We start from the raw sequence: 23818 nt of genomic DNA on the forward strand, positions 1-23818 counted from the left end.
CGTGCATGCATGCAATACACTCATAAAAATAATAAATATTTTTTAAAATAATAGTCATGTCACTGTTTCAGTATTGGAACGTGGTAAAATGTATTGAAAACCATACCCATTTTGAGGTCCTCCATCATTTATTACATTTAAGTGAGACAACTGCTTTTTCAAGTGGAGTTTGTAGCTTGCATTAATTCTTAAAAATAACATCTGAAAAAGAAATAAAACCAAGTATCTTAAAGTGCTCCTGAAACAGAAGACATAAGTATCAGTTATCAATACTTGGAGAAGGATTTTTTTAAAATCTCTGTTGTCCTTCTGAAGTATTAATTGCTATTTCACTGAGGCTTTTCTCCCTGATTGGACAAAAACTTTTCCTTGCTCAATAGTACTTCCTTTAGCAGTAAGGCTGCGTTTCTGTGCATTACAAGAATTTCTGTGGGATATGTGAACAGAGTCAACCATAATAGATTAAAAAAATGCAAAGTAGTGGAAAATTGTATAGTATAGTAACTAGGAACTTATTGAGGTGGGGGGTACAGACAATGACAAGAGATGCAAAGATACCTTTACACTTTTGACTAAAGTCATTTTTGAAGCACCTTATTGTTCCTGCATGCAGACTTTTAATGCAACGTCCCAATATTTCTTTGGGAAACACATAACCTAAAATTACATGTAATTAATATATGGAAATAATTTGGCATAACATTTTCGTTGGAAAATTCATATATTAATCACCTATGAAAGTGTGGGTGTGGTGGTATGAATGAGTGTCCTCCAGAGGCTCCAAATATTTGAATACTTGGTCCCCAGTTTGTGGCTCTGTTTAGGTAGGGTCATGGAACCTTTAGGAGATGTGGCCATGCTGGAGGAAGCACGTCACTGGCTTTGACAGTTCTTAAGCCTTGCTGGATTTCATTCCTCTCTGCTTCCTAAGCCTGTTTGAAGATGTGACTGATTGTTCAGCTTTCTGCTCTGGCCAGCTCCTGCCACCATGCGTTCCTGCCATTATGACTCTTACCCCTCTGGAACCATATGTTAAATATACTCTTCCTCTATAAATTGCCTTGGTCATGGTATTTTATCACAGCAACAGAAAAGTAACTAATACAGTGAGCAATTACTCATTTTCAAGTGAGAGAAGTTCCTGCAACTTCCCAGGTTCATGAAAATCAGGAGATTCACTAAGTCCCTTCCCAAGGTTATGTAAATGGTGATGATGTCAGAGAAGAAATTTCCTGAAGCTGCCAGCTTGTACAGGAAGCTCTGAAATGCAGCTTGTGCATGGAACTCCAGAGATGTAGTTTCAGTGAGTTGCCACCATGTTTCTGCAAGTAACCCTAATAAACTCATGAGTTCATCAAGCTGGACTTGGATAGAGCGGATTCTTAAGCCTGTTCTTGATGCACTATCTAGGAAGAACAAACATTTTTTTCACATCTCCTAAGAAAAGCCACACAGCAGAAGGATGGTTGCTAGCAAGTAATAAAAGAGAAAAGACCCTCCAGGGTATTGTGTATCTTACTACTCCCCCAAGTCTTCAGTAGACCCCAAAGGAGTCAGATGACATTTCATTATGAGGGCAGTATGATTAACCTAGAAAAGCATGAAGAAACCCGGTAATAGCTAGTGTAGAATGGAAGTACGGGTGGCACAAGAACGGATGCCAGTGGGAGCAGAGCACACATGAGACAGGAAGAACGCCACCCTCTGTCCCCAATACCATTTCCCTGCACTCAGCCAATTACAGAGAAACCACACAAAACTGTCTGAATAACAAAAATCCAATGATAGTTAAACCCACTTGTTATGATCAACTAGGTTTATGATCATTCTGCAACTGGGTTTGAATGAGATCACCTAGTATGAAGGAAGGGAGTTAGGTGAATGAAAGACTTGGGTATGGGAGATACCTTTGAGGTTTCAAGAGAGAATAAAGAGCATACGAGGTACAGATGCCACTGAAAAGTGAATCTTATGGTAATACTTTGGAAGGGGAATACAGTTAGGGATGGGGCACAGTAGAGACAAAGGGTAGACGTCTCTCATCTCTAGCCCTTGTCATGGGTGAAGGGTTCCCTAAATTCTTATGGATGACTAATGTTCATTTAACAAATACTAATGATAAAGAATGGAAGTACAGGTGGCACAAGAACGGAGGCCAGTGGGAGCAGAGCACACAAGCCAGTAAGAACGCCACCCTCTGCCCCCAATAGACGTGACTGCTAACGTAACAATATAATAGCCTACAAAATGATAGCAATCACATTAGACCATGAACTAAGCTTAACTGAGCCAAGGTAAAAACTCTCCAATTGACATGGATATAAAATGTCATATATACAAAGGTCGTTTTCAGAATTACTACTCACCTGTGTTTGTTCTTCTGGAAGAAGATCAAATATAGCTTCATGCATTTTTGTCATTTGCTTACAAATATTCCTGAAACACGGGGAAGGAACGGGAGCTTTCACCTCATACTGGCAAGGGAAAAGAGTGAGAATTGTGTTCAGTCTTTTGGATTGTACACTGTCTACAATATTCCCTAAGATATGTTTTCTGCACCTCCATATATCTAACTCTAGCATAGGGTTTTAGAGCTTTAACTGTGATCTAGATAAGAATCCTGAGAACCTTTTAGTTTAATATCTTAATCTACTTTATAGGAAAAAAAAATAGTTTAGCAGCTAAGAACATAAGCTGCTTCTGAGCTTAAAGCCATGTATTTGGGTTTAAATTCAAGCTCCCTCAATTTTTAGCTATTTCATATAAACAAAATCATGAGGCACGTGGGTTCTTCCACTGAGCACGATGCTGTCACAGTTCATGTTACAGCACATATCAGCACTTCATTTCTTTGGACGGCTGAATAACATTACCACATTCTGTTCACCCACTGACCAACTGATGGACATTCATGCTGTACAACTTTTAGCTATTATGAATAATGCCACTATTAACATCTGTGTAAAGGTTGTGGGGTACAGACTGCTTTCATGTCTCTTGGGTATAGCATGTGTTAGTGGGTCATTTAACTCCATGCTTAACTTTATGAGGAAATGCCAAACTATTTTCCAAAGTGGTTGTACCATTTTGCAATGTGTGATGGCTAATTTCTTTACCTCCTTAGTGTTTCTGGGTTTTTGTTGTTGTTGTTGTTGTTCAGTGATAGTATTACTTCATTGTTATAACATTTTATCTTAATTACCCTCCTATCCTGTACTAACAGTATCTCCCATACCCACCAAATATGTCCCTACATGGTGATTCATTAAGTTATACTGGATTAAATGTTAAATGGGCCCTAAATCCACTGACTGGTGTCTTTATTAAAGAAAAGAAGGAAATGCAGACAGACAGAGGAAGGACAACCACATGAATACAACATAGATATTGGCTGTACTGAAACTAGAAGTCAAGGAATTTAACGATTCACAGCATACCCCACAAGCTAGAGAGAGGCCTTCGGAGAGAGCCTGGCCTAGCTGGTACCTTGATTTTAGGTAAAGTCACCCAGCTTATGGTCATTTGCTTTGGGACCCTAAAAAGGCTGACCCACCTCGTCCCCTTTGCTCCCTAAAGAGTCCATTATTTTCCATTTTATACTCACTAGCTCATTTCCTTGACACAACATTTATTCTCAACCCTTACAATGTGCCCTCACCTTCTACTTGAACACTCTTCTGAATTCCTTTTTGGAAAAATCACTGAGTAACTTCCTGCTCCCTTTCCTCATTCTGGGACCTCTCCCACATCATCACACTAAGCCCTCTCTGTAGCACTGCACTTTCCTAGATCTTCCCCTTTCGACCATCCTCTTCTTCAGTCATCTAAGAGCCAGCAAGTTTTATTCATCAACCCCATGATTGCCCTCCTTTAAAAAATTATTTTAAATTAGCATATGCAGAATAAGTTTTGTCCAATCATTCCATCATTCAGTGTTTGCTGAATGAAAGGAGCCTAGCCCCACAGGCCATGACTCCATGGAAAGGACATTCCAGGAAAGGCAAAACTAAGCTAAAAGTGCCCACAAGAATGTTTATCAATAATATTCTATATCTTGAGTATGGCAGTTGCATTACTATACATACTTTTACAGCCACCAAATTGCATATTTAGAAAGCATAAATTTTACTGATTTTTAATTATGCCTCAATAAACTTGATTAAATTGCTTAGCTTTCTAGTAATAGAGATCTCCACTATTTTTCCAATATATCACCCATTCCTGTTTACCCAACCTAATGCATTAGCAAAATGGAACTGTTACATCTGTTACTATTAATAACAGCAAAACACTGGCAGTCAACATTTACTGAAACTTGCTATAGTCAAATACATGATAAAAGTGTTCCATGTGTATTTCTATATATTATTCTCACTTATTCTCACTAAATCCTTATGAGACAGTCTCTACTGTCAGCCCCACCTAGAGACAGAATCTGAGGATTAAGTAGATGAACAATTTGCCCAAAGTCCTTCACTGGCTCCCAAGGTCCTTCACTGGCTAATATGTAACATAAGATTTAATTTGGTTCTGCTTCTGTAATTCTGATACAGAACTGATTTCTTATGATTCCAACATGTTTGTTCATGTTATCTCAGAAGTCACGTCAGCTTCATTTGCTCAAATACTATCTATCTTTAAAATCAACATTTATATGCATGCAGCAGCTGAGCACTCTCATAGAGCCTCCTCAGCTGGCAGCTCTCTCTTCCAAAGCAGTGAAAGCGTCTACACTACACTAAACCAACTCCTTCCTCCTAACACTTCATATACGCTCCTTACTTCTGAAGTTACTGACCGGCTTTCCCTACTAGATCCTTTGCTATCTGAGGACCAGATAGAAGACTGAGACACTAGTATGTTACCTACCACTATGGTTTCCATGTAGCTTACTGAATGAGTGAATAAATGAATATTATTCATTAATAAGACACATTAGTTAGCCTAGCTGTTAGGACAATTAGATTCTGTTTCATCCTATTCAAGCAAGGTTACTCATAAGGTCTTAGAAATGGCCCAGATTATACAGCTGTGTCGTGCTTTCTCAAAATTAAATTTTCAGGAAAGGAAATGAAAGGCTAAAAACTGAAAGACACTGAAAACAAAACTGTCTCTTATTCTGGTATGAATTAAAAACAAGATCAAACTTCTGGCTACACGTGAAAGTCGTCAGACAGGGAATGGCAAAGACAGACTTGTTCGTACAGGCAGAATGCAACATGCCAGGTAACAGGGGTGGGAACTAGACAGAATATTATGTCATGAAAGCCTGGCCACATTCTGTAAGTTGGTAACATTAAAAACATGAAACAAGCTGGGTGTGGTGGTCCATGCCTTTAATCCCAGCACTTAGGAGGCAGAGGCGGGCAGATCTCTGTGAATCTGAGGCCCTACATAATGAGCTCCAGGCCAGCTGGGGCTACCAGGAGACTATGTCTCAAAAAAGACCCCCACCCCCCCCAAAAAAACCTCAAACAAAAAATGGCAAGGGGACTCATACACACACCACACACACACACACACACACACACACACACACACACAAAAAAAAAATATATACACACACATACCCAAAACTTAAGAGACACAATCATCAAATGTAATGAATGGATCACACACAGAAGCCTCTGTCCAAAATAGTGAAAAGATATGCTGAGTCAACTGGTAAGCTTCAAATATGAAAAGAGATATTTGAGGATATTAGGATATTAAAGAGCTACTGATAACATCCTTAGGTATGATGATAGCAGTGTTTTTATAGAAAGATGTGTTTTGCTAAGTTTTTATTGTGTTAGTGTATGAACGTGCAGGTACGCATGTGGATGTCAAGGGGATGCCAGGGGACAAGCTTAGATACTGTTTCTCGGGTGCCATCCATCTTTATTTTGAGACAGGATTTTTCACTGGCCTGGATCCATGAAAGCTAGACTGGCTGGCTGGCAAACCCGGGTATCCACCTGTCTTCACCTCCCCAGTGCTGGAATTACAAGCATTTGCCACCATGCCTGGCTTTAAAAAAAAAAAAAAGAAAAGAAAACAAGCCAGGCATGGTGGCGCATGCCTTTAATCCTAGCATTTGGGAGGGAGAGGCAGGCAGATCTCTGTGAGTTTAAGGCCAGCCTGGTCTGCACAGTGAGACAGCTGGGTCTACAGGGAGACCCTGCTTCACAAACAAACAAAAAAAAAAAAAAAAAAAAAAAAAAAAAAAAAAAAAACAAAACAAAACAACATGGATTCTGGGAATCAAACTCGGATTTGTACTTGCAAAAGTATTTATAAAAGAGCATTTTACCAACTGAGCTATCCCCCAAGGCCCTTTTCTTAGTCACACACACACACACACACACACACACACACACACACACACACACACACACACAACACATGGGGGGTGAAATCTCACACTGCTTCAAATTTATTGTAAAATATTTTAGTAAAAGCAGAATGTTAACATCTGTCGAATGACGAATGTGAACATAAACCAAGCTCATTAGATAATTCTCTTCTTTATGGGAAAAAAAAGTCATCACAGAACAAAATCTAGCCATGGTCACAATTTTTATTCAAAAATTCTTCATATAGCAAGTGGCAGGTGAGGTTGGGGCTGGAGACACTGGCACACTTGGCTTGACCTCATTCTACTAGCACAGCTACTGCTTCCACATCTGACATCTGCACCTACTCTACTCTGAGCTGACAGCCTTCTGCCTTAACGGTTACAAGGTAATCTTCTTCAACACATGCTACTGGCCTTTGTCAAACAGAAAAACGCCTCTATCAAAAAAAAAAAAAAAAATTAAGAAATAGAATTGCATCTGAGTTTAGATACTTGCTACCCATGAAGAAAAAAGTTTATAAGCAATAACTTCAGCCTTATAAAACTAGAAGCCATTTAGTAGTCACAAACAGAAAGTTATGTCTACTCTAAGTATATTCCCTAAGTGCTTTAATATGCAGCATAACACTCTTCACCAGCCACCTGGAAGTGACCTGGGGATACCTGGAGTCACAGAGCCTGTCAGGGAATCCAAGAATGGAAAACAGTTTTAATAGTAAGGTGTTTTCTTTTTATTCCCATTCTCTCATACCTGAACAGTGGGGATTTTTAGATGCCTTGGCATGATGTTGTTCTGAAGGCTAATAAAAGATATATTGTATATTTGTGTTTTCTTGTGATTTAAAATTTCTTAGCTTTAATTTCTAGTATGGTAGTTACTAATTGGAGTAAATTACATAAAGTTCTTGGAAATCCTTTTTTTTTTTTAATAGGTTCTTGCTACATAGACCAGGCTGTCCTCGAAATCACTGACATCCGCCTGCCTCTGCCTCCCAAGTCCCGGGATTAAAGAAGTGTGTCATCACACCTGGTTTCCTTAACTTATTTTTTAAGAATGGAAAGGGGTCCTGAGCCACAGCTTAAGAAGCACTGAACAAGTGTGGCACCCTTTCCCAAGCATTTCCTCAGTGTCATTTCCAAAGGATCAGACCCATGTCTGTGTGTGAACAGGCACTTTATCTTGCCCTTTCATGACTCTTAGGTGACTATTGTTTCTGTCACTTCAGAATCTGAAGGATGCAAACATTGAAAGAAAATTCAAAGTTCCTCACTAAAATATGACCTTGGGCAAAACCAACAATATAAAACCCACCACTCTAGCTAAATCTTTCATGTTCAAACTCTGAAGTTTCTATTTTCTCTCTAACACAGACTGACAAACTCAGGGAAAGAAAAAGATAGGGCAAAAGAAAGAGGGCTAATTAAATGAAGACACCCTCAAAATGGCAATCTGAGGGTGTACCACTTCATTTAGTGACCTACTGGGAATAAAAAACAAAGAAGAAACAAATGAAAAGTGATGATCTGTGAGGGTTTCCCTCACAGAGTGCCGATGATTCTGTTTTCAGCCCAGAAAACAAAGTAACACACCTTATCTCAAATAATTTACTTAGTTTTTTCCCCCTACTTTTATCTTTGTCCTTACAAGTCCCTGAACAACAACAAAACTACTGTCCCCCCAACTCTGTTATAAGAATGGACACATTTGTCAATGCAGTCAACACAAAACATTTTTGGGCTGGGCTTCTGTCAGCCCTGACACCTCCCTTACTTCCCCGGCATTGAGAAGATGAGTCTCAGCTATGAAAATCTGAGCATTTCACTGGGCTACTGTCTAAATTCAGGAATCTGATTTGCAACCCATTTGTGAGTTAGACCACTAATGGTGGCCTTGGTTATAACAGATAGCTAAGAGTTTAAAATTCTATCAATTGGTAAATGTCTTTAAACATTCAGATTCTCCTATCATGTCTCATATATCTAGGATTCTCTATAAAAGGAAAACAAAATCTAATCATTTCCACAAATCATTACCTTTGACAACAGCTTATCAAACAGGCTATCCATTATCGCTACGAGCTTAGCTGATATTTCAGCTATGTGGTCATGGTAATCCTGTAATGAGAAATAATACTGTAAAGTTTCTGAGAAATATTTCCAAAATATTTAAGAATTAAAGAATCAAATTCATAAAATCCCAAGAGAAAACCAGTGACAAAGTACCTTAGTGATATGATCAAAATGCCTAAGCATGTTACATTGCTTAGGTGGTAGTCGAGCTTCAAAATGAGCCCGGATCACAGGAATGTAGTGCACAATTAACTGCAAACATCGTGAAGAAAGAGCTGAAGATTCAAGGAGTGGATATATAATAGAGAAACAAAAAGATAATGATTAAATATATATTAAACTAAGGCAACACTATCACTCTTATACAGACTCCAGTTTATTTCATAAATGAAAAGGCACCATTGTGGAAGGCAACACATGCCATTTTACACAGGAAAATAATTCGGTAATGAACATGGACACCAGCAGTGAGCATCAGTACCCCAAGGACACTAATGACACAGCTGACTGTCCTGACATTCTCCCCAAAGTACTTTTAATCCATATTTTCCCCAAATATCTTATACATATTATATCATAACATTTAGAGAGTGCTATCACTTAAGAACTCCAACATCAGAAGCAAAGCATCTTACATTTCCCAAGGCTAGTCATGATAGTACATAAAAGACTTAAGTGGCATTTGCCACTTTATAGCCTCTGCCTCGAGCCATGCAAACAAAAGGCATAATACGAAAATGAGTCATTATAACACTTCAGCAAGGGAATTAAATGGAAAAGTTCATACCCAAATTTTTTGTAGTAATTGTTTTTAGCCCAACAACCTGCAAGGCACCAGCTCCAAGAACTAACTGGCAACTTCTTGAATTGAAGTACTGAAAAGAAGAAAAAGAGAAAAACTTTCAGCAATTATTAAAACCAGTATATAGGGTGGCAACGTGCTCAGTGTTCCACAAAGACACCCTCTTCCTCTCGCCCTCTCACCCATGGATCGTGAGTTTGTCTTGGTTAGGTTTCTTGTTTGTTTCCTGAGACAGGGTCCCACTTTGAGTGCAGCCTAACCTGAAACTCACCATGAAATCTATGCTGGCCTCCGATTTGTGACGCTTCTCCTACGTAACTTCCCAAGTGCTGAGACTATAGGTGCATCATATGATAGTGATGTGAGATCATAAATTTTCTAGTGAAAGCAATTAGAATCTACTTATGCACTCATATAAAGGGGGACAGGACAGGTATTCCCAATACTGACTTCTGATGGAGAAAAAAAATCAGAAAATTCTAAAAATCAGTTTTTAGAATTTAATCTTTTTATTTTATTTTTATTTTATGTGTATGGATGTATTGCCTGCATGTATTTAAGTACACCCATATCACACAATGCCTGTGGAGGTCAGAAGAAGGAATTGGAACTGGAGTTTTAGAAGGCTATTCGCCATCATGTGGGTGCTGGAACTGAATGCAGGTCCTCTGCAAAAGGAGCCAGTGCTCTTAACCACTGAGCCATCTCTCCAGTCCCAGAAATTAATCTTTAATTTGAATTTACAAAACCAATTCAGGAGACTGGAGAGATGGCTCAGCAGTTAAGAGCACTTCTTCTTCCAAAGAACCTGGGTTTAGTCCCCAGCACCCATAGGGCAGCTCACAATCAGTTGTAACTACAGTTCCAGAAGATCTGAGACCCTCTTCTGGCCTCCATAGGCATTTTATGCGCTTACATACATGCAAGCAAAACACCCATATACATAAAATAAAAGTAAACAAATCTTTAGGTCCTAGTTTATGCTTTTTTTTGCATATGTGTTCACACATGTACAGATGTGTGTGTGTGTGCATGTGTGTGTGTTTGTGTACATACATGTGGAGGATAGAGGTTGACATCAGGTGCATTCTTCTGCTACTCTGTATGTATTGAGTTTCTACTTGAACCTGGAACTTTCTGATTCTGGCTATTCTAGCAAACCAGCCTGCCTGGAGATCCCCTGTGTCTGGCTGCCAATGCCGGTGGCAGAGAAAGGGGCCTCTATGCCTACACTCAGCATCCTCACACTTGAAATGAGATACTTCCTCAGCCTGGAAATTCTTGTTTCCAGAAGTGGAAAAATCTTTCTTGATGAAGTGATACTAACACTTAAAAATACTTATTAATATGAAATAGCCAAATAATTATCATTTCATTTTACATTAGTAGTTCTGAACAAATGATGTAAGGAAAAATCTCTCACTTTACTGAGATGAATTTTGTAAAGTTCATTGTATTCCTTCCTGTCAAGCACATTTTTGAAAGCAGTCCAGGCTTTTACCTAAGTGACCTCAATCATGTCTAGCACCTATGAAGCAAATCATTCCTGTTTTCAGTATCAGCAGCATCTCAATGGATGTGATGACCTGTGGCCTCCATACTCATGTGCACTCGCAGATACCCCAACACACACATACACACACACACACACACATACACACACACAGTGTGGAGTACAAGGAAGCAGGCTGCCTTTTCTTCATAACATGTGACACAACCATAATCAATATCACAAAGCCAGTGCCCTAAAGATAACTAGATGAGTATCTTAGAGGGAAATATTAGTTATAAGCCAACGAATTAATAACTCTTCTTACTATTTTTCCATAAATGAGTAAATGAAGCCATACACACCTTCAACAAATCTGTCAGCCGAGTAAGCATGTCAGTAGTAACAGATGGGATGTTGTCCACACACTGGCAATATTCAAGGATGATTCTTATTAACAGTAATACAGTTCTGTAAGAAGGATAACCCACAATCAAAACAAGGAAAATCAAAATTATTTGGAATATAAAAATCAAATAGCCAGTTCAAATCATCTCTTAAGATATACTGATCTTGGTCCTGTGAAATTGTGTTTTACCTACAAGTACAGCAAGTCCTGGCCCAATGTGAGTTAGGAGATGAGTGCTCACCTTCACAGCAAGCAGATGCATAGTCAGCGATAGAAGGGACTGACAATGATAGCCTGTCACACTTTGTGCTGTAGGCACAGCAGACTCATGGCATTCTTAAGCAAGTTTCCTCAATACAGAAAGTTTTCCATTCTTTGGTCAATTCAGAAATGCTGACAAAAGACTAGCCAGTGTTTCTGCTTAACCATGTGAAAGGTCCTCAATTATAGCTCTTGAATTAATCAAGGGAAGTCGGTCCAGATTTTCTCAGTGAGATGAGAAAGAACTTACAATGGCTCTAAGGAGCACATATGCCCTAAGAAGTTTACTGACTGGTCACAAAATGTTCTCCAAAGATGATAAAGTATCAGCTTAATAACAGGGCATGTCACAAGTTAAAGGGACACACTATTTTGAGGTTAAGAAGGACTGAAATGAGGAAAAGAATCATTTATTATAAAATTCATTCAGATGTTCAGAAATGAGAATCCATGCTAAATAATACTTTATAAATGTCTAAAGACTATAAAGGACTCATAATTCAAAAGCAATGCATAGCCTTTTTGATTTTTAAAATATTTTATTATTTTTATTTTATGTGTATGAGTGTTTTGCCTGCATGTATGTAAGTGCACCACATGCATAGAATGCCCTGCCAGAGGCCAGAATAGGGTGTCAGATTCCTTGGAACTGGAGTTACCAATGGTTGTTAGCAGCCATGAACCCAGGTCCCCTGGAAGAACGGCAGATGTTCTTACCTGCTGAACCATCTCTCCATCCCTGATTTTTGTTTTTTGAGATAGGGTCTCTCTATAGTCCCAGCTCACCTGGAGCTCCCTATGTTGACCAGGCTGGCCTCAAACTCACAGAGATCATTCTACCTCTGCCTCCGTAGTATTTCACAATGCCCAGCCTTCTTTTTTTTTTTTTTTTTTTTTTTTTTTTTTTTTTTTTTGCTTTTTGAGACAGGATCTCCCTGTAGCCCCAGCTGTCCTGGAACTCACTATGTAGACCAGGCTGGCCTTGAACTCACAGAGATCCTGCCTCTGCCTCCTGAGTGTTGGGATTAAAGGCACATGCTACCATGCCCGGCAAAGGTGTGACTCACCATGCCCAGCCTTTTAATGCTTACTCTGAGGCCATGGGTTGCCTATGCCTGCTTTACGTAGCATGAGTCCAGTGCATATCTTTCATAAGAGCCAGAAAACCACCCAAAAGGAACCATTAAGGACATGAAGTAGAACCAGATAATGGATCATTAGGGACAGAAATTATAATTAGATTGGAGAGGTGCAATTACTGGGGGGGGGGGGGGACAGTTTTGCCCTCTCAGAAACAAGCACAGATTTCAGAGGAGAGAAGGCTTTGCTTCTGAATACACTTCAGACATTTAAAATATTGATTGAGGAAAAGCTTCAAGTCTATGCATTCTTTGTGTAATTGTTATGGTATCAAGACAACTGAAAATGGGGAGCTGAGAGATGAGTCAATGGTTAAGAGCACTGGCTGCTCTTACAGAGGACCAGGGTTCAATTCCCAGCACCTACATGGCAGCTAACAACCATCTGTAACTCCAGTTCCAGGGGATCCAACACCCTCTTCTGACCACCACACGCTTTGCATGACAGGTGTACTTACATGCATGCAGGTGTACTTACATGCATGCAGGCAATATACTCATACACACAAAATAAAAATAATAAATGAAATATTTTGTTTAAAGGAAACCAGAGAGAAACATTTAAAAAAAAAAGGGGGGGGGGACTGAAAATGGTAAGAGATGCTCCCTCACCTTAGCAGAGTGACCAGGGGACATACACATAAAGAGAGAATTTGACTGAACACACTAAGTTCACAGAGAAGCACTGCTTTCTTTCTGGAGGGAGTGGCTATTTCAAAAGAAAATTGTGCAAGAAGTAAGGAAAATATTTAAATGGTACAGTGCTTTGAAGAATATGAAGGTATTGTTACCAGTTTCATAAAAGGCATGTAGTACTAGACAATGCTGGAATTGGTTGTTTCCTAGTTAATTTCAACTAAAGATACATTTATTGGCAAAAGAATAAAAGGATCAAATAACTCAAATGATAATGATGGATCTGTATTAAATGCATGTATTTAATGTAATTTACTGTAATGCATGTATTTAATGTAATTTACTATATTATTATACAATAGCATGATTGATTTATTTTTACAATAATTTTATAGAGAGAATGTTTTCTACATTTTGTGAGCATTACAACTCGTAACTGAAGCTGCAAAGCTAAACTACACAATAAGAAAGCTGCAGGAAAAGACAGTAAGAGGTTAGGATTGTAGTAATGGTATCATGCAGTTACTGCATGAGCCTTGGGCTAGCTCATATAATGCTCCCCGTTATATGAGGAAAATCAAGCCCTATGGACAAAGCATAATACAGAATACAGCAAATAAAGGAGGATTCATAAATTTTCCCTTAAATATTTTGTAGCATTCAACATGGTTAATCCAGAATTTTCAATTCATTTCAACTAACTGATTCAACTAAGAAGAAAATGTGCTACTCACCCAACAACAGCATACTGCTGTCCCTCAACAGTAAGAACTTCAGCAGGTTTCCTTTCTTCTGTGGCTAGAAAACAAAGCAAATAAGCATGAAAGAAAAGGTTACAAGACGAAACAAAATACTGGAGGAAAACACTGAAAGTGGCAGTCCCTGTGTAGAGCTCAGGACTATCTCATTTCTGAAATAAGTACCTACTCTGCTCTGTGGGAAGCTATATGGCCAGTAAATGAAATATGCTGGTTTAGAGTTAGATTTAGATTTGAGACCCACTATTGCCAGTTACTGAATGGGTGCATGATCATGGGCTGATTCACTTCTCTGAGTCACTACTGGAACCATGAAATGTGGTTAATAGCATCTGTCTCTAAGGGTGATAGGAATGACTACAAAGTGCCTAATCTCTGGGTACATGGTAGATGACTGGTAACTCATTATTTTTTAAAAGTTAGAATTACTTTAGAGAGGTATGACTAGCATTTTTACCTGGCTACTCTTTATTATTAACGTTTATTAATCCTAAAGATTTCAACCCAGAAGTTAATATTCAGCATGTGACATTTCCTATTGCTAAAAAACAAAATTTAATATTCTGAGGTAAAAAGAACATTGTCCTAGATCAGAGAAGCTAATTAGCTTATCAGAGGCAAGTCACTGCATATCACTAAGCTTCAAGTCTCTGAACACTAAGACAAAAATGTCTACTTCCTCTTTTCTTTCAAGCAGAGAGCTCCAGTAATGTAATTTCTAATCACAATTCACTCTGAATGTACAACTACTTATTTTGTAACAGCAAGCACTTTATTAATCAATGCTCTATACCACACAGAAGCAGCACAAATACTACATAAGAGAAAGGACCTGAAAGTCAGTCTGCCTGAATTTGAATCCCTGCTCCCCCACCTCCTATGCAACAGTAAATCACTCACTTGCTTAACCTTTTTGTGCCTCAGTTTCTGTATAGGTTAAATGGACTTATAAATGACACATGTAAACCGCTTAGAACAAACAGTGGCTAGCACCAAGCACTCAATATTAGCTACTATCAATGAGCTTCATCTCCCCAGTACCTAGAACATGACCTAGTATAATGGAGAAAGGAATAATAACTTAGGGTCCTTAAGTTGATAAGGAGTAGTGAAATAGTAATGGGGTTCTAATAGCATATACCCGTTATTTAGCAGGGGGAGGGACAACAGAGAGAAAAGCAAGGTATGTAAGAAACCTCCTCCCAAAACTTCACTCTCCAGGAAACAAAAAACAAAACCACAGTTAACAATCATTCCACATTATCATTTTAATTGAAAAACCATGCTATTTGCATAAAGCGGAACTGAAGACTATGAGCTGTTCAAGAGGAGAAAGTACATCCTCGCTATCTAGGACCACACCACCACAATAGGAAGCAATCAAACACAGCTTGAAAGACCAGATGTATGTTCACAGTACTTGTCTTTTCTTCAGCTTTTAATACATTGCTTTTGTTTTTGCTAGTATCATATAATCAATTAAAAAACTGTAGCACACATCTTTAATCCCATCACTTAGGAGGCAGAGGCAGTAGGCAGTCTTGCCTACTAGTGAGTTCCAGGCCAGCTAGGGCTATAGGGAGAATCTGTCTCAAAAAATAAAAACCAAGCAAACTAAAAAGACTATTATAACTACCACCTACTACTATGACCTGTTTAAAACCTCACTAGACAACAGAAACTAACTTAATTATTTCAACTCCTCTCTGTGTCCTCTATCAACCAAAATATCTTGTGTGTCTTAGCATAGTGGTAGAAGGGGAAGTCTTTCTCTTGGACTCTGAATTCAATTCTGAGTACCTTGCCCCATAAATCACCATCTCTCATTCTTATCCAAAACTCAAGCTTCTTATTTCTATTGTCATGTTTGGTTTCTGGTTGTCAACTTGACACATCTGGGAAGATAGAACCTCAGCTGACAAACTGAATTTCCTTTATGGATTGGCCTTTGGGCATGTCTATGAGGTATTTTCTTGATTGTTGAATGATGTGGGAGGGCCCGGCCCACTATGCACAGTGCCACCCCTAGACAGATGGTCCTGGGTTGTGTAAGAAAGCAGGTTGAGCACAGACAGAGAAGCAAGTCAGTAAGCAGTATTTCTCCGTGGTCTGCCTTCAGTTCCTGCTTCCTTCAAAAATGGGCTATTTCTTAGAAGAGTAAGATGAAATAAACTCCTTCATCCCCAAGTTGGTTTTGGTTGGTCAGTGTGGTTTATCACAGAAACAGAGAAACCAAACTAAGACACCTGTCATGAAAAAAATATATAATTCAGCTTCTCCTACTTCAAAAAAAACAAAAACAACCTCCTTTCAATCTTTTTGGATTAAGGTGACAATCTAATTTCTTTTATCACTCTATGTTCCACATGATTGGTCATTTTTCCCTTCCCAGATAAACTTACTTACAGAGTAGACTACGTTGTCTTACCCTTCCTTAGCACTGAACTACATTACAGTTTTGTCACTCCACTGAATCACTAAGACTGCAAACAATCTCAGTCATGACAAACTAACGGTCACTATGGATTTTAATCTTCCTCTTGTGACATAGCTGCACTGCATACAAAAGTGAAGTATACAATTTAAATTTATTTGTATGTAAAAAATATTAAACTTCCATTACAAGCACAAAATCTGAAATAGTTAAACTGCCTCTATAATATTCATAAACTTCATGTCAGAATTGATTGTAGGTCAATTTACATTATTATCGCAAGATGATGACTCTATTTTAACTTCCACACAAAAATATCTCCTAGCTATTGCATCCCTTTCATAGGAAACCAACTGGTGTTTGACATTAAAGACAAGACAAGTCTTTATTAAACCTCTGGTTTTTTTCACTTCTGTGTTCTAGATTTCATCCCACGTCTCTGGCCCATCTTTCTTTGTGTCCTTCAGTTTCCTTCTAAACAGTTCTTGATATACAGACAGACACAGACACAGACACAGACACAGACATAGACATAGACACAGACACACAGACACACAGACGCACACACACACGCACACAGTTTTATTTTATTCATTAAATTCAGCTTCTTTAAATCAGAATTTTACTGTTATCTTCATTGAAATACATAATACAAAGTGGGTACTAACTGCTGTTCATTGACTGAATACAGGGCTCTGAACAATGTGGTACAGGAGTTAAGAAAGATTTATAAATCCCAGATCATCATCTGTTCAATATCCTTAACCCTGCTAACCTTAGGCTTCCTCACTGTGAAGGTAACCATCATAACATCATTACAAATTGTTGTGTTAAAAAACTGGAGTGATACAAATCAAGCACATTGTCAGTGTCTAGCACATAGTTAACAATAAGTATCTGAAATTGTTACAACATATTACCATAAATAGTTTTTCTGTCAATTAACTAAGCTGGGGTATTAGTTCTAGGGCACTGTCAACTAAAGAAATACTAAGCATTCATAACCAACAAGGGCTGGAGAGATGGCTCAGCAGTTAAGAACACCAGTTGCTCTTGCAGGACCCAGCTTCTGATGACCTCTTCTGGCCTCTGTGGGCACTGCACACACATGGTGCGTTTACATACATGTAACTCATGTATGTAACATATAGTGTTAACATGTAAACACTCATACCCATAAAATAATAGAAATAATTTTTTGATTTTTTAATTAAAAATAAACAGTATAAACACAGAAGAAAAGCATATGGATGATCAGACACACCTCCTGATTTTTTTTCAGGTAAAGCAATCTTTCCATCTGCTATAGAGTCAACAAGATCTTGAAATTCTGCAGGAACGTCTGCTTGCTTCCACCGCTCATTGTCCAAGAGGAGGCTATGTAAAGTGAAGGAAGGAGGGAAAAGTTTAGTCGAAACATTTCATCTTAGTTAAAAGGAAAGGGAAGAAGAGCAGATGAGCATACACTGTTATAAGTGGAACTATTCATAAACAGAAGCAATACTTTTACAAAATATTTTTCTCTTAAACAAAAAGAGTAAAGAAAACTATTTATGCAACTTTGAGTGGGAAAGAAACATTAACCTACTAAAGATCTTCCTTTAATAGAAATAAATATTCTAACTACATCTGAAAAACTGAGAAATGTGACTTGAATTCTACCTCTACCTTTAATGTAAGAGTGTGTGTGTGTATGTGTGTGTGTGTGTGTCTGTAATACTGGCTAGCCAACTGGTCAAATTTTCGCTTAAGAATGTAGCTGTTGCTTTAAAAAGGAAGAGCAGAATGGACATGGTGACAGTACCTGAGCTTGGTTTTCCTTTCCTCGTGAAACCTATTTACAAACTTGTTAGCTTGGCTCTGAAGTGCTCCAAGTAATGACATACTTCTTCTTCCACAGATCTGTTCAGTGTCTACAATAAATGTTTCCATCAATCTAGAAAGCGTTATGAATTCCATGGAATTTAACTTCTCAAGAAAACCATCCTAAATTTTAAAAATAGCACAAAAATCATGACAGGAAGTTATTGTAACACCAAATACGCATGAGCTATAAAACTAACAGCTTAATAACTGTTAATGTTAATTATATTACTTTCCTAATGTGTTTGTTATATCGTGTTCATTATATTTAATCATAATTAATAATTTACTATATATAAATTAATTTACTATTATTTACTATAATTATTAATAATCATACTTCAAATACAATTTCCTAATACTTTAGATCCTAAAGTTGAACATGAAAAGCTAAAAATATCTAATTTGATTCTGATCACTTTATAACATAGTAACTCAGATGAATTCAAGTCATCCTATATAATCTTTACAATACTTGGGTTCAATTTTAGTAATAACTTATTTGGTTATATCTACATATGTTCGAATACAAATAAAATAGCACATTAGATTCAAAATAATCATTAAGGTGTTATATTTTAAAATAGGCACTTCAGTCATTTATTTGATAATAATGGTTCAATGATTTTTTTCCATTTCATTTAATTATTTGACATTTCAGTAGCTCCCTGAGAGATCACACCAGTAATACTATTAACTTTATTATGCATTATAGGGAACATAGGTATGTAAGCAAAAATATAACCTAAGCATCTAAAGTAACTGCATCCTGTATAAATATAAAATCTCTAGAGAATACCTTTGCTCGTGACATGAGAAACTTGACGGCGCGATCATGACACACATCCGAAGCACTGCACAGTAACTCCTGGATGCTGTTTGCTAGTTTCCCCAGCTCTAAGTCAGTTAATTTTGTATCTTCATTAATCCTGAAAACGATAAAATGAGATTTAGTCAGGGAGGTCTGTAAACATGGCATTTTCCACAAGACACATATCATCAAAGAGGATAAAGAGCTATAAAACTCATGTTTGAGAAAAATTCTTGACTGTACCAAATACCTAACAGATTTTAATGGTTTTCAGTTAAACATGCACAGGTAAACATTACATAAGAATAACTTTCTCTGCTGTATTTTTAATACTTAGTTCATACTCTGATTGAAGTATCTGTAGATATTAGAGAAAAAAAGACATTTTTGGCTTGAACAAGTTGGCAGCTGTGGCAGGAAGAGGCTGTGCACAAGTGCTTAGGATGACAGAGTGGAACAGGCAGGAAGAAAGGACAAACAGGACACTCTTTTTTCTTGTAATTAAATTTTACTTAATGGCTGAATATTTACTGAACTTAAGTGCTAAGCACTGCAACAGGCCACTGCCCCAAGGACCCTGTGTAAAACAGCTGCATTTATAAGCTACAATGTACTTTTTTCAATTGTGAAGAGAAATATAAGATTATTTTTAATTATTTTCCCTCAAGGGGCCTATATAAAGGCTACTAATTCCAAGACAACAGCTCAGTTTAGTGTCATCTTAAGCCAAGTTAAGTGCCTTAGTGTCATTTTTTATCCCTTTCAGCTAATCAAGACCATTTTCAAAGCTACTACTAAACAGGCTCCAACTCATATTAGTTTGAAGCAACTTGGGACTCTAACAGGGTCATTACTTGTCATCCTTCAAATCACTAACTACTTACTAATGTTTAAAATAGAAGAAGGGTTAATAGTCTTAAAATACTCTCAAAAATGCTATCTTGTTCAATTCTCAAAGTGGACCCTAGTGAAGACAGCAAGGGTAGCAAAGCAAGAATAAAAACTCTGAGGCTAGTTTAAGACTCTCAAATGGCATAGCAGAGCGCGAGTTAGCTTTCAGTATTTGTTCTCGCTTCCGTCACACTAATAGCTTTAGCTGGGTAACTACCCTAACTGGCAAATAACCCATAAGCTAAAGACTCCATTTCAAGCCTCCTTTATAGACAGTTATATGTAACATTACAGCCTCTAGAATATAAGTGGAAATATCAAGTCCAAACTGTGGATTGTGTTCTGAAAAGAACAAACTGTAAACTATCTTTTAGCAGAGAGGGTTCACAGGGATTGAACCTAGGGCCTCAACTCATACTAGGTAAGCCCTATACCACTGCACTACATACCGGCCCTTTTCATTTTATTTTCAAATAGGGACTGTGCTGGATAGCTTTAGTGTCAACTTGACACACCTTGGTTGAGGGAGCCTCAACTGGGGAATTTCCTTCGTTGGACTGGCCTGTGGCCATGTCCATGGGGCACTTTCTCGATTGTTGAGTGATGTGGGAGGGCCCAGCCCACTGTGGGTGGTGCCACCCCTGGGCAGGTGGGCCTGTGTTGCATAAGAAAGCAGGCTGAGCAGGGGCCAGGGGAGCAAGTCAGTCAGCAGTGATCCTCCAAGGCCTGTGCTCCAGCTCCTGACTCCAGGTTCCTGCCCTGAGTTCCTACCTTGGGCTCCCTGATGAACTGTGACCTGGGAGATGTAAGACAAATAAACTCTTTCCTCCCCAAGTTGGTAGTGGTCAGAGTGTTTTGTCACAGCAATGGAGAAACAAAGTAGGACAGGGTTTCGCTAAATTTCTTTATTGAGACCCTTCTGCTTCAATCTCTCAAGCAGCTGAGATTACAATACTTAAGAAGAAAAGATAGGAGAAATTAGTTTCAGATATCAAGACTTATTTAAAATCCATAGCGACTACAGTAAGATAATTCTATTTATGTAGTATTTGTGCAAATACAGAAAAATGAAAAAAATAGAGCCCAGAACTAGACACATATGTATCAGAATATCTGATTTACGGCAAAAGGGTAACTACAGAATGGTACATGAGGCAGCATTTTCAATAAATGGTGCTGGGCCTAGGGCATATTTACATAAGAAAGAGGGGATGGGGAGAAAACCTCACATGATACACAAAAACAATTCCAGAGGAGCTGTAAATCTAAATGTGGAAGGGATAGTTTGTAGGGTTGTTTCGTTTTATTTTATGTGTATGAGTGTATTGCCTGCATGTATGTGAGTGCACCTGAGTCGTGCAAATGCCGCAGAAGTCAGAAGAAGCTTTGGATTCCCCTGGAACTGGAGTTAAGGGTGGTTCATAGCCGCCATGTGTGTGCTGGGAATCGAACCGGGTCCTCTGCAAGAGCAGTCAGTGTTCCTAACCTCTGAGCCATCTCTCCAGCCCCAAGACAGTTTTAAAACTAAGAACTTTTGTTCACCAAAAACCTAAACTATAGTGAAGTCAATCCACAAAGTAGGAAATGACATTTGCAATACGGATAACAGACATAAGAGCTAACATAAACAACTCTAGTAAATCAGGAAGAAATGTCAAAGCAACAGAAAATGGGCCAAGGCCTTCAGTAAGCGCTTCACAGAAGAGGCTAAGGAGACAGGAGATGAATATTGGAAAAGATGCTCTCCTACAAAGTGCCAGGAAAACTAAAATTAAAACTACGACACCTGTTACACATACTTCAGAATGGCTAATGTGTAAAAAAACCAATAAGTATCAAGAGTGAATGAGAATGTAAAATGACAGGAACTCTTCTTGACAGAACTATAAATGATGTGGGCATCAGACCAAATATACCTGGAGAATCTTCTTCCCTGCAGCTTCAATAAGGTTGACTGGGTATATGGGGGCGGGGGAGGGGGTTGCTTCTGTCACCTTTTGTTCATGAGCTATGACCTAACTGAGCATGCCCACAGTGTGTATCTTAAATTGAGTATGCTTGGGAATATACCAGCATCAAAGTGCCTTCCTTATATGAATACAGGCTTCCCAAATAAATTCCTCATCCTTTCTTTGCTTGAGAAGAGTGTTCTATTTTAAGAAACTAAGCTCTCCTGCTGTCAAAACCCTTCCAATTTTCTGTGTGTTGACTGTGCATTCACCAAGATGTGAACTCATTGTGTTTGGTGATTATGTATGGGGAGATATATATGTATATCTCCATTCCTATTGAATGTGCACATGTATGTGTGTATACACACATATATTCAACATGTTTGTGAGTGAATGTGCACATGTGTAAACATACACATATATATTCAACATGTTTGTTAGTGAATGTGCATGTGTGTATATACACACACATATATATTCAACATAAATGTGAGTGAATGTGCACACGTATGATATGTGTATACATATATATATATTCAACATAAGTGTTTGTGAGTGAATGTGCACGTGTGTGCAAAATAAATGTTTGTGACATGTGCACCAAAGATACTGTGAAGAGTTTAAGGGCTGAGGATTTAGCTCAGTGGTAGAGTGCATGCGTAGTATGCACAAGGCACTGGGTTAAATTCATTCCACCATAAAAAAATTCCAAATCTTATCAACAGTAAAATGAATTTTACATTGTGGTATTTTCATAAAATGCAACTTTTGTATACAAATAATAAACTCCTGTTACATGAAAAAACTTGGACAAATATCAAAAACATAAATGTTGAAGAAGTCAGACACACACAAAAAAATGTGGTTCCACTATATAAAGTTTTAAAAGTGATGAAAAAAAATTTAAATCCAATTATGTTGATGGTTTGTGGCATAGGGATGGGGAGATTCTAGAAAGATCATAATGTTCTACTTCTTGACAGGAGTAATGATTATAATAAGTCAAACATATCTTCATTATATACAAAATAAGAAAGCAGCTAAACAGAAAAAATTACTACAGCAGTAACAGATGTGGGTTCCAAGAAATGCTCTTCAGTTACTGACCTTATGTAAATTGTCTGAGGTCTCTGGGTATCAGTTACTATCGCACTGAAATGAGGGCATCTCATTAAATAATCAAGGTTCTTTTCCAGTCATAACATTCTACAATTTCTCTATTATCCCCAATGCTCACGTCCGTATCTTCTACACATTTCAAAATAAAATACGTATTTCATAAAATTAATATAATTTGTTAAATTCCAAACAAACGTTTACTTTTTTTTTTTTTTTTTTTTTTGGTCTTTTTGAGACAGGGTCTCCCTGTAGCCCCATCTGTCCTGGAACTCACTATGTAGACCAGGCTGGCCTTGAACTCACAGAGATCGCCTGCCTCTGCCTCCCGAGTGCTGGGATTAAAGACATGCGCCACCACGCCCAGCCCACGTTTACTTTTTAAAATGAGTTGAATACTTAAGTTTACTGAAACCATTAATAAGTCAATGCCTTATCAATCTCATAATAGCTACTATACTCACATAATATCTATACCTCCTGGAGTGGAAGATGTTATCTGCTCTTTGCTAGATGAAGAATCAGTAGTGCACTCTGGTTCGGACACTGAATCACTGCTGCAGGGCTCACTATTTGGAGACGCATTTCTTTGAGAGGTAGTATCAACTGCCATAGGTGCTAGTTCACCCTCACTGAAAGCATCACTTATAAACATGCCTTCGTGGGTTAAATAAGCCACCTCTGTGTCCAATGAATTGTCTTTTGCAGCATTCTTCTGCTGTGAAATCTCCTCCAATTCTCTAGTCCTTTGGTTTTTGTCCAGAACTGAGAGAACAACATTGCTAATGATATTCAATGTTGCCTATGAGAGAGAGAGAGAGAGAGAGAGAGAGAGAGAGAGAGAGAGAGA

The 23818-nt window shown here is 38.1% G+C and overlaps 1 protein-coding gene across 2 annotated transcripts in view; it reads right to left on the minus strand.

The window, feature by feature from the left end:
- Positions 1-23818, minus strand: part of Vps54 (VPS54 subunit of GARP complex) — a 90157-nt gene that overhangs the window by 7524 nt on the left and 58815 nt on the right. For both annotated transcript variants that reach the window (XM_008850631.2, XM_008850632.2), the window contains exons 12-22: positions 23433-23770; positions 18998-19127; positions 18140-18321; positions 17600-17712; positions 13878-13941; positions 11064-11169; positions 9195-9282; positions 8561-8682; positions 8372-8452; positions 2367-2474; positions 107-201 (exon numbers count right to left, since the gene is read on the minus strand). In XM_008850631.2, the coding sequence (XP_008848853.1) occupies positions 107-201; positions 2367-2474; positions 8372-8452; positions 8561-8682; positions 9195-9282; positions 11064-11169; positions 13878-13941; positions 17600-17712; positions 18140-18321; positions 18998-19127; positions 23433-23770 (1427 nt within the window). The remainder of the gene's footprint in view (positions 1-106; positions 202-2366; positions 2475-8371; positions 8453-8560; positions 8683-9194; positions 9283-11063; positions 11170-13877; positions 13942-17599; positions 17713-18139; positions 18322-18997; positions 19128-23432; positions 23771-23818) is intronic.

The sequence above is a fragment of the Nannospalax galili genome, unplaced genomic scaffold (assembly GCF_000622305.1).
Source record: "Nannospalax galili isolate Female #2095 unplaced genomic scaffold, S.galili_v1.0 scaffold805, whole genome shotgun sequence".
Taxonomy (NCBI): domain Eukaryota; kingdom Metazoa; phylum Chordata; class Mammalia; order Rodentia; family Spalacidae; genus Nannospalax; species Nannospalax galili.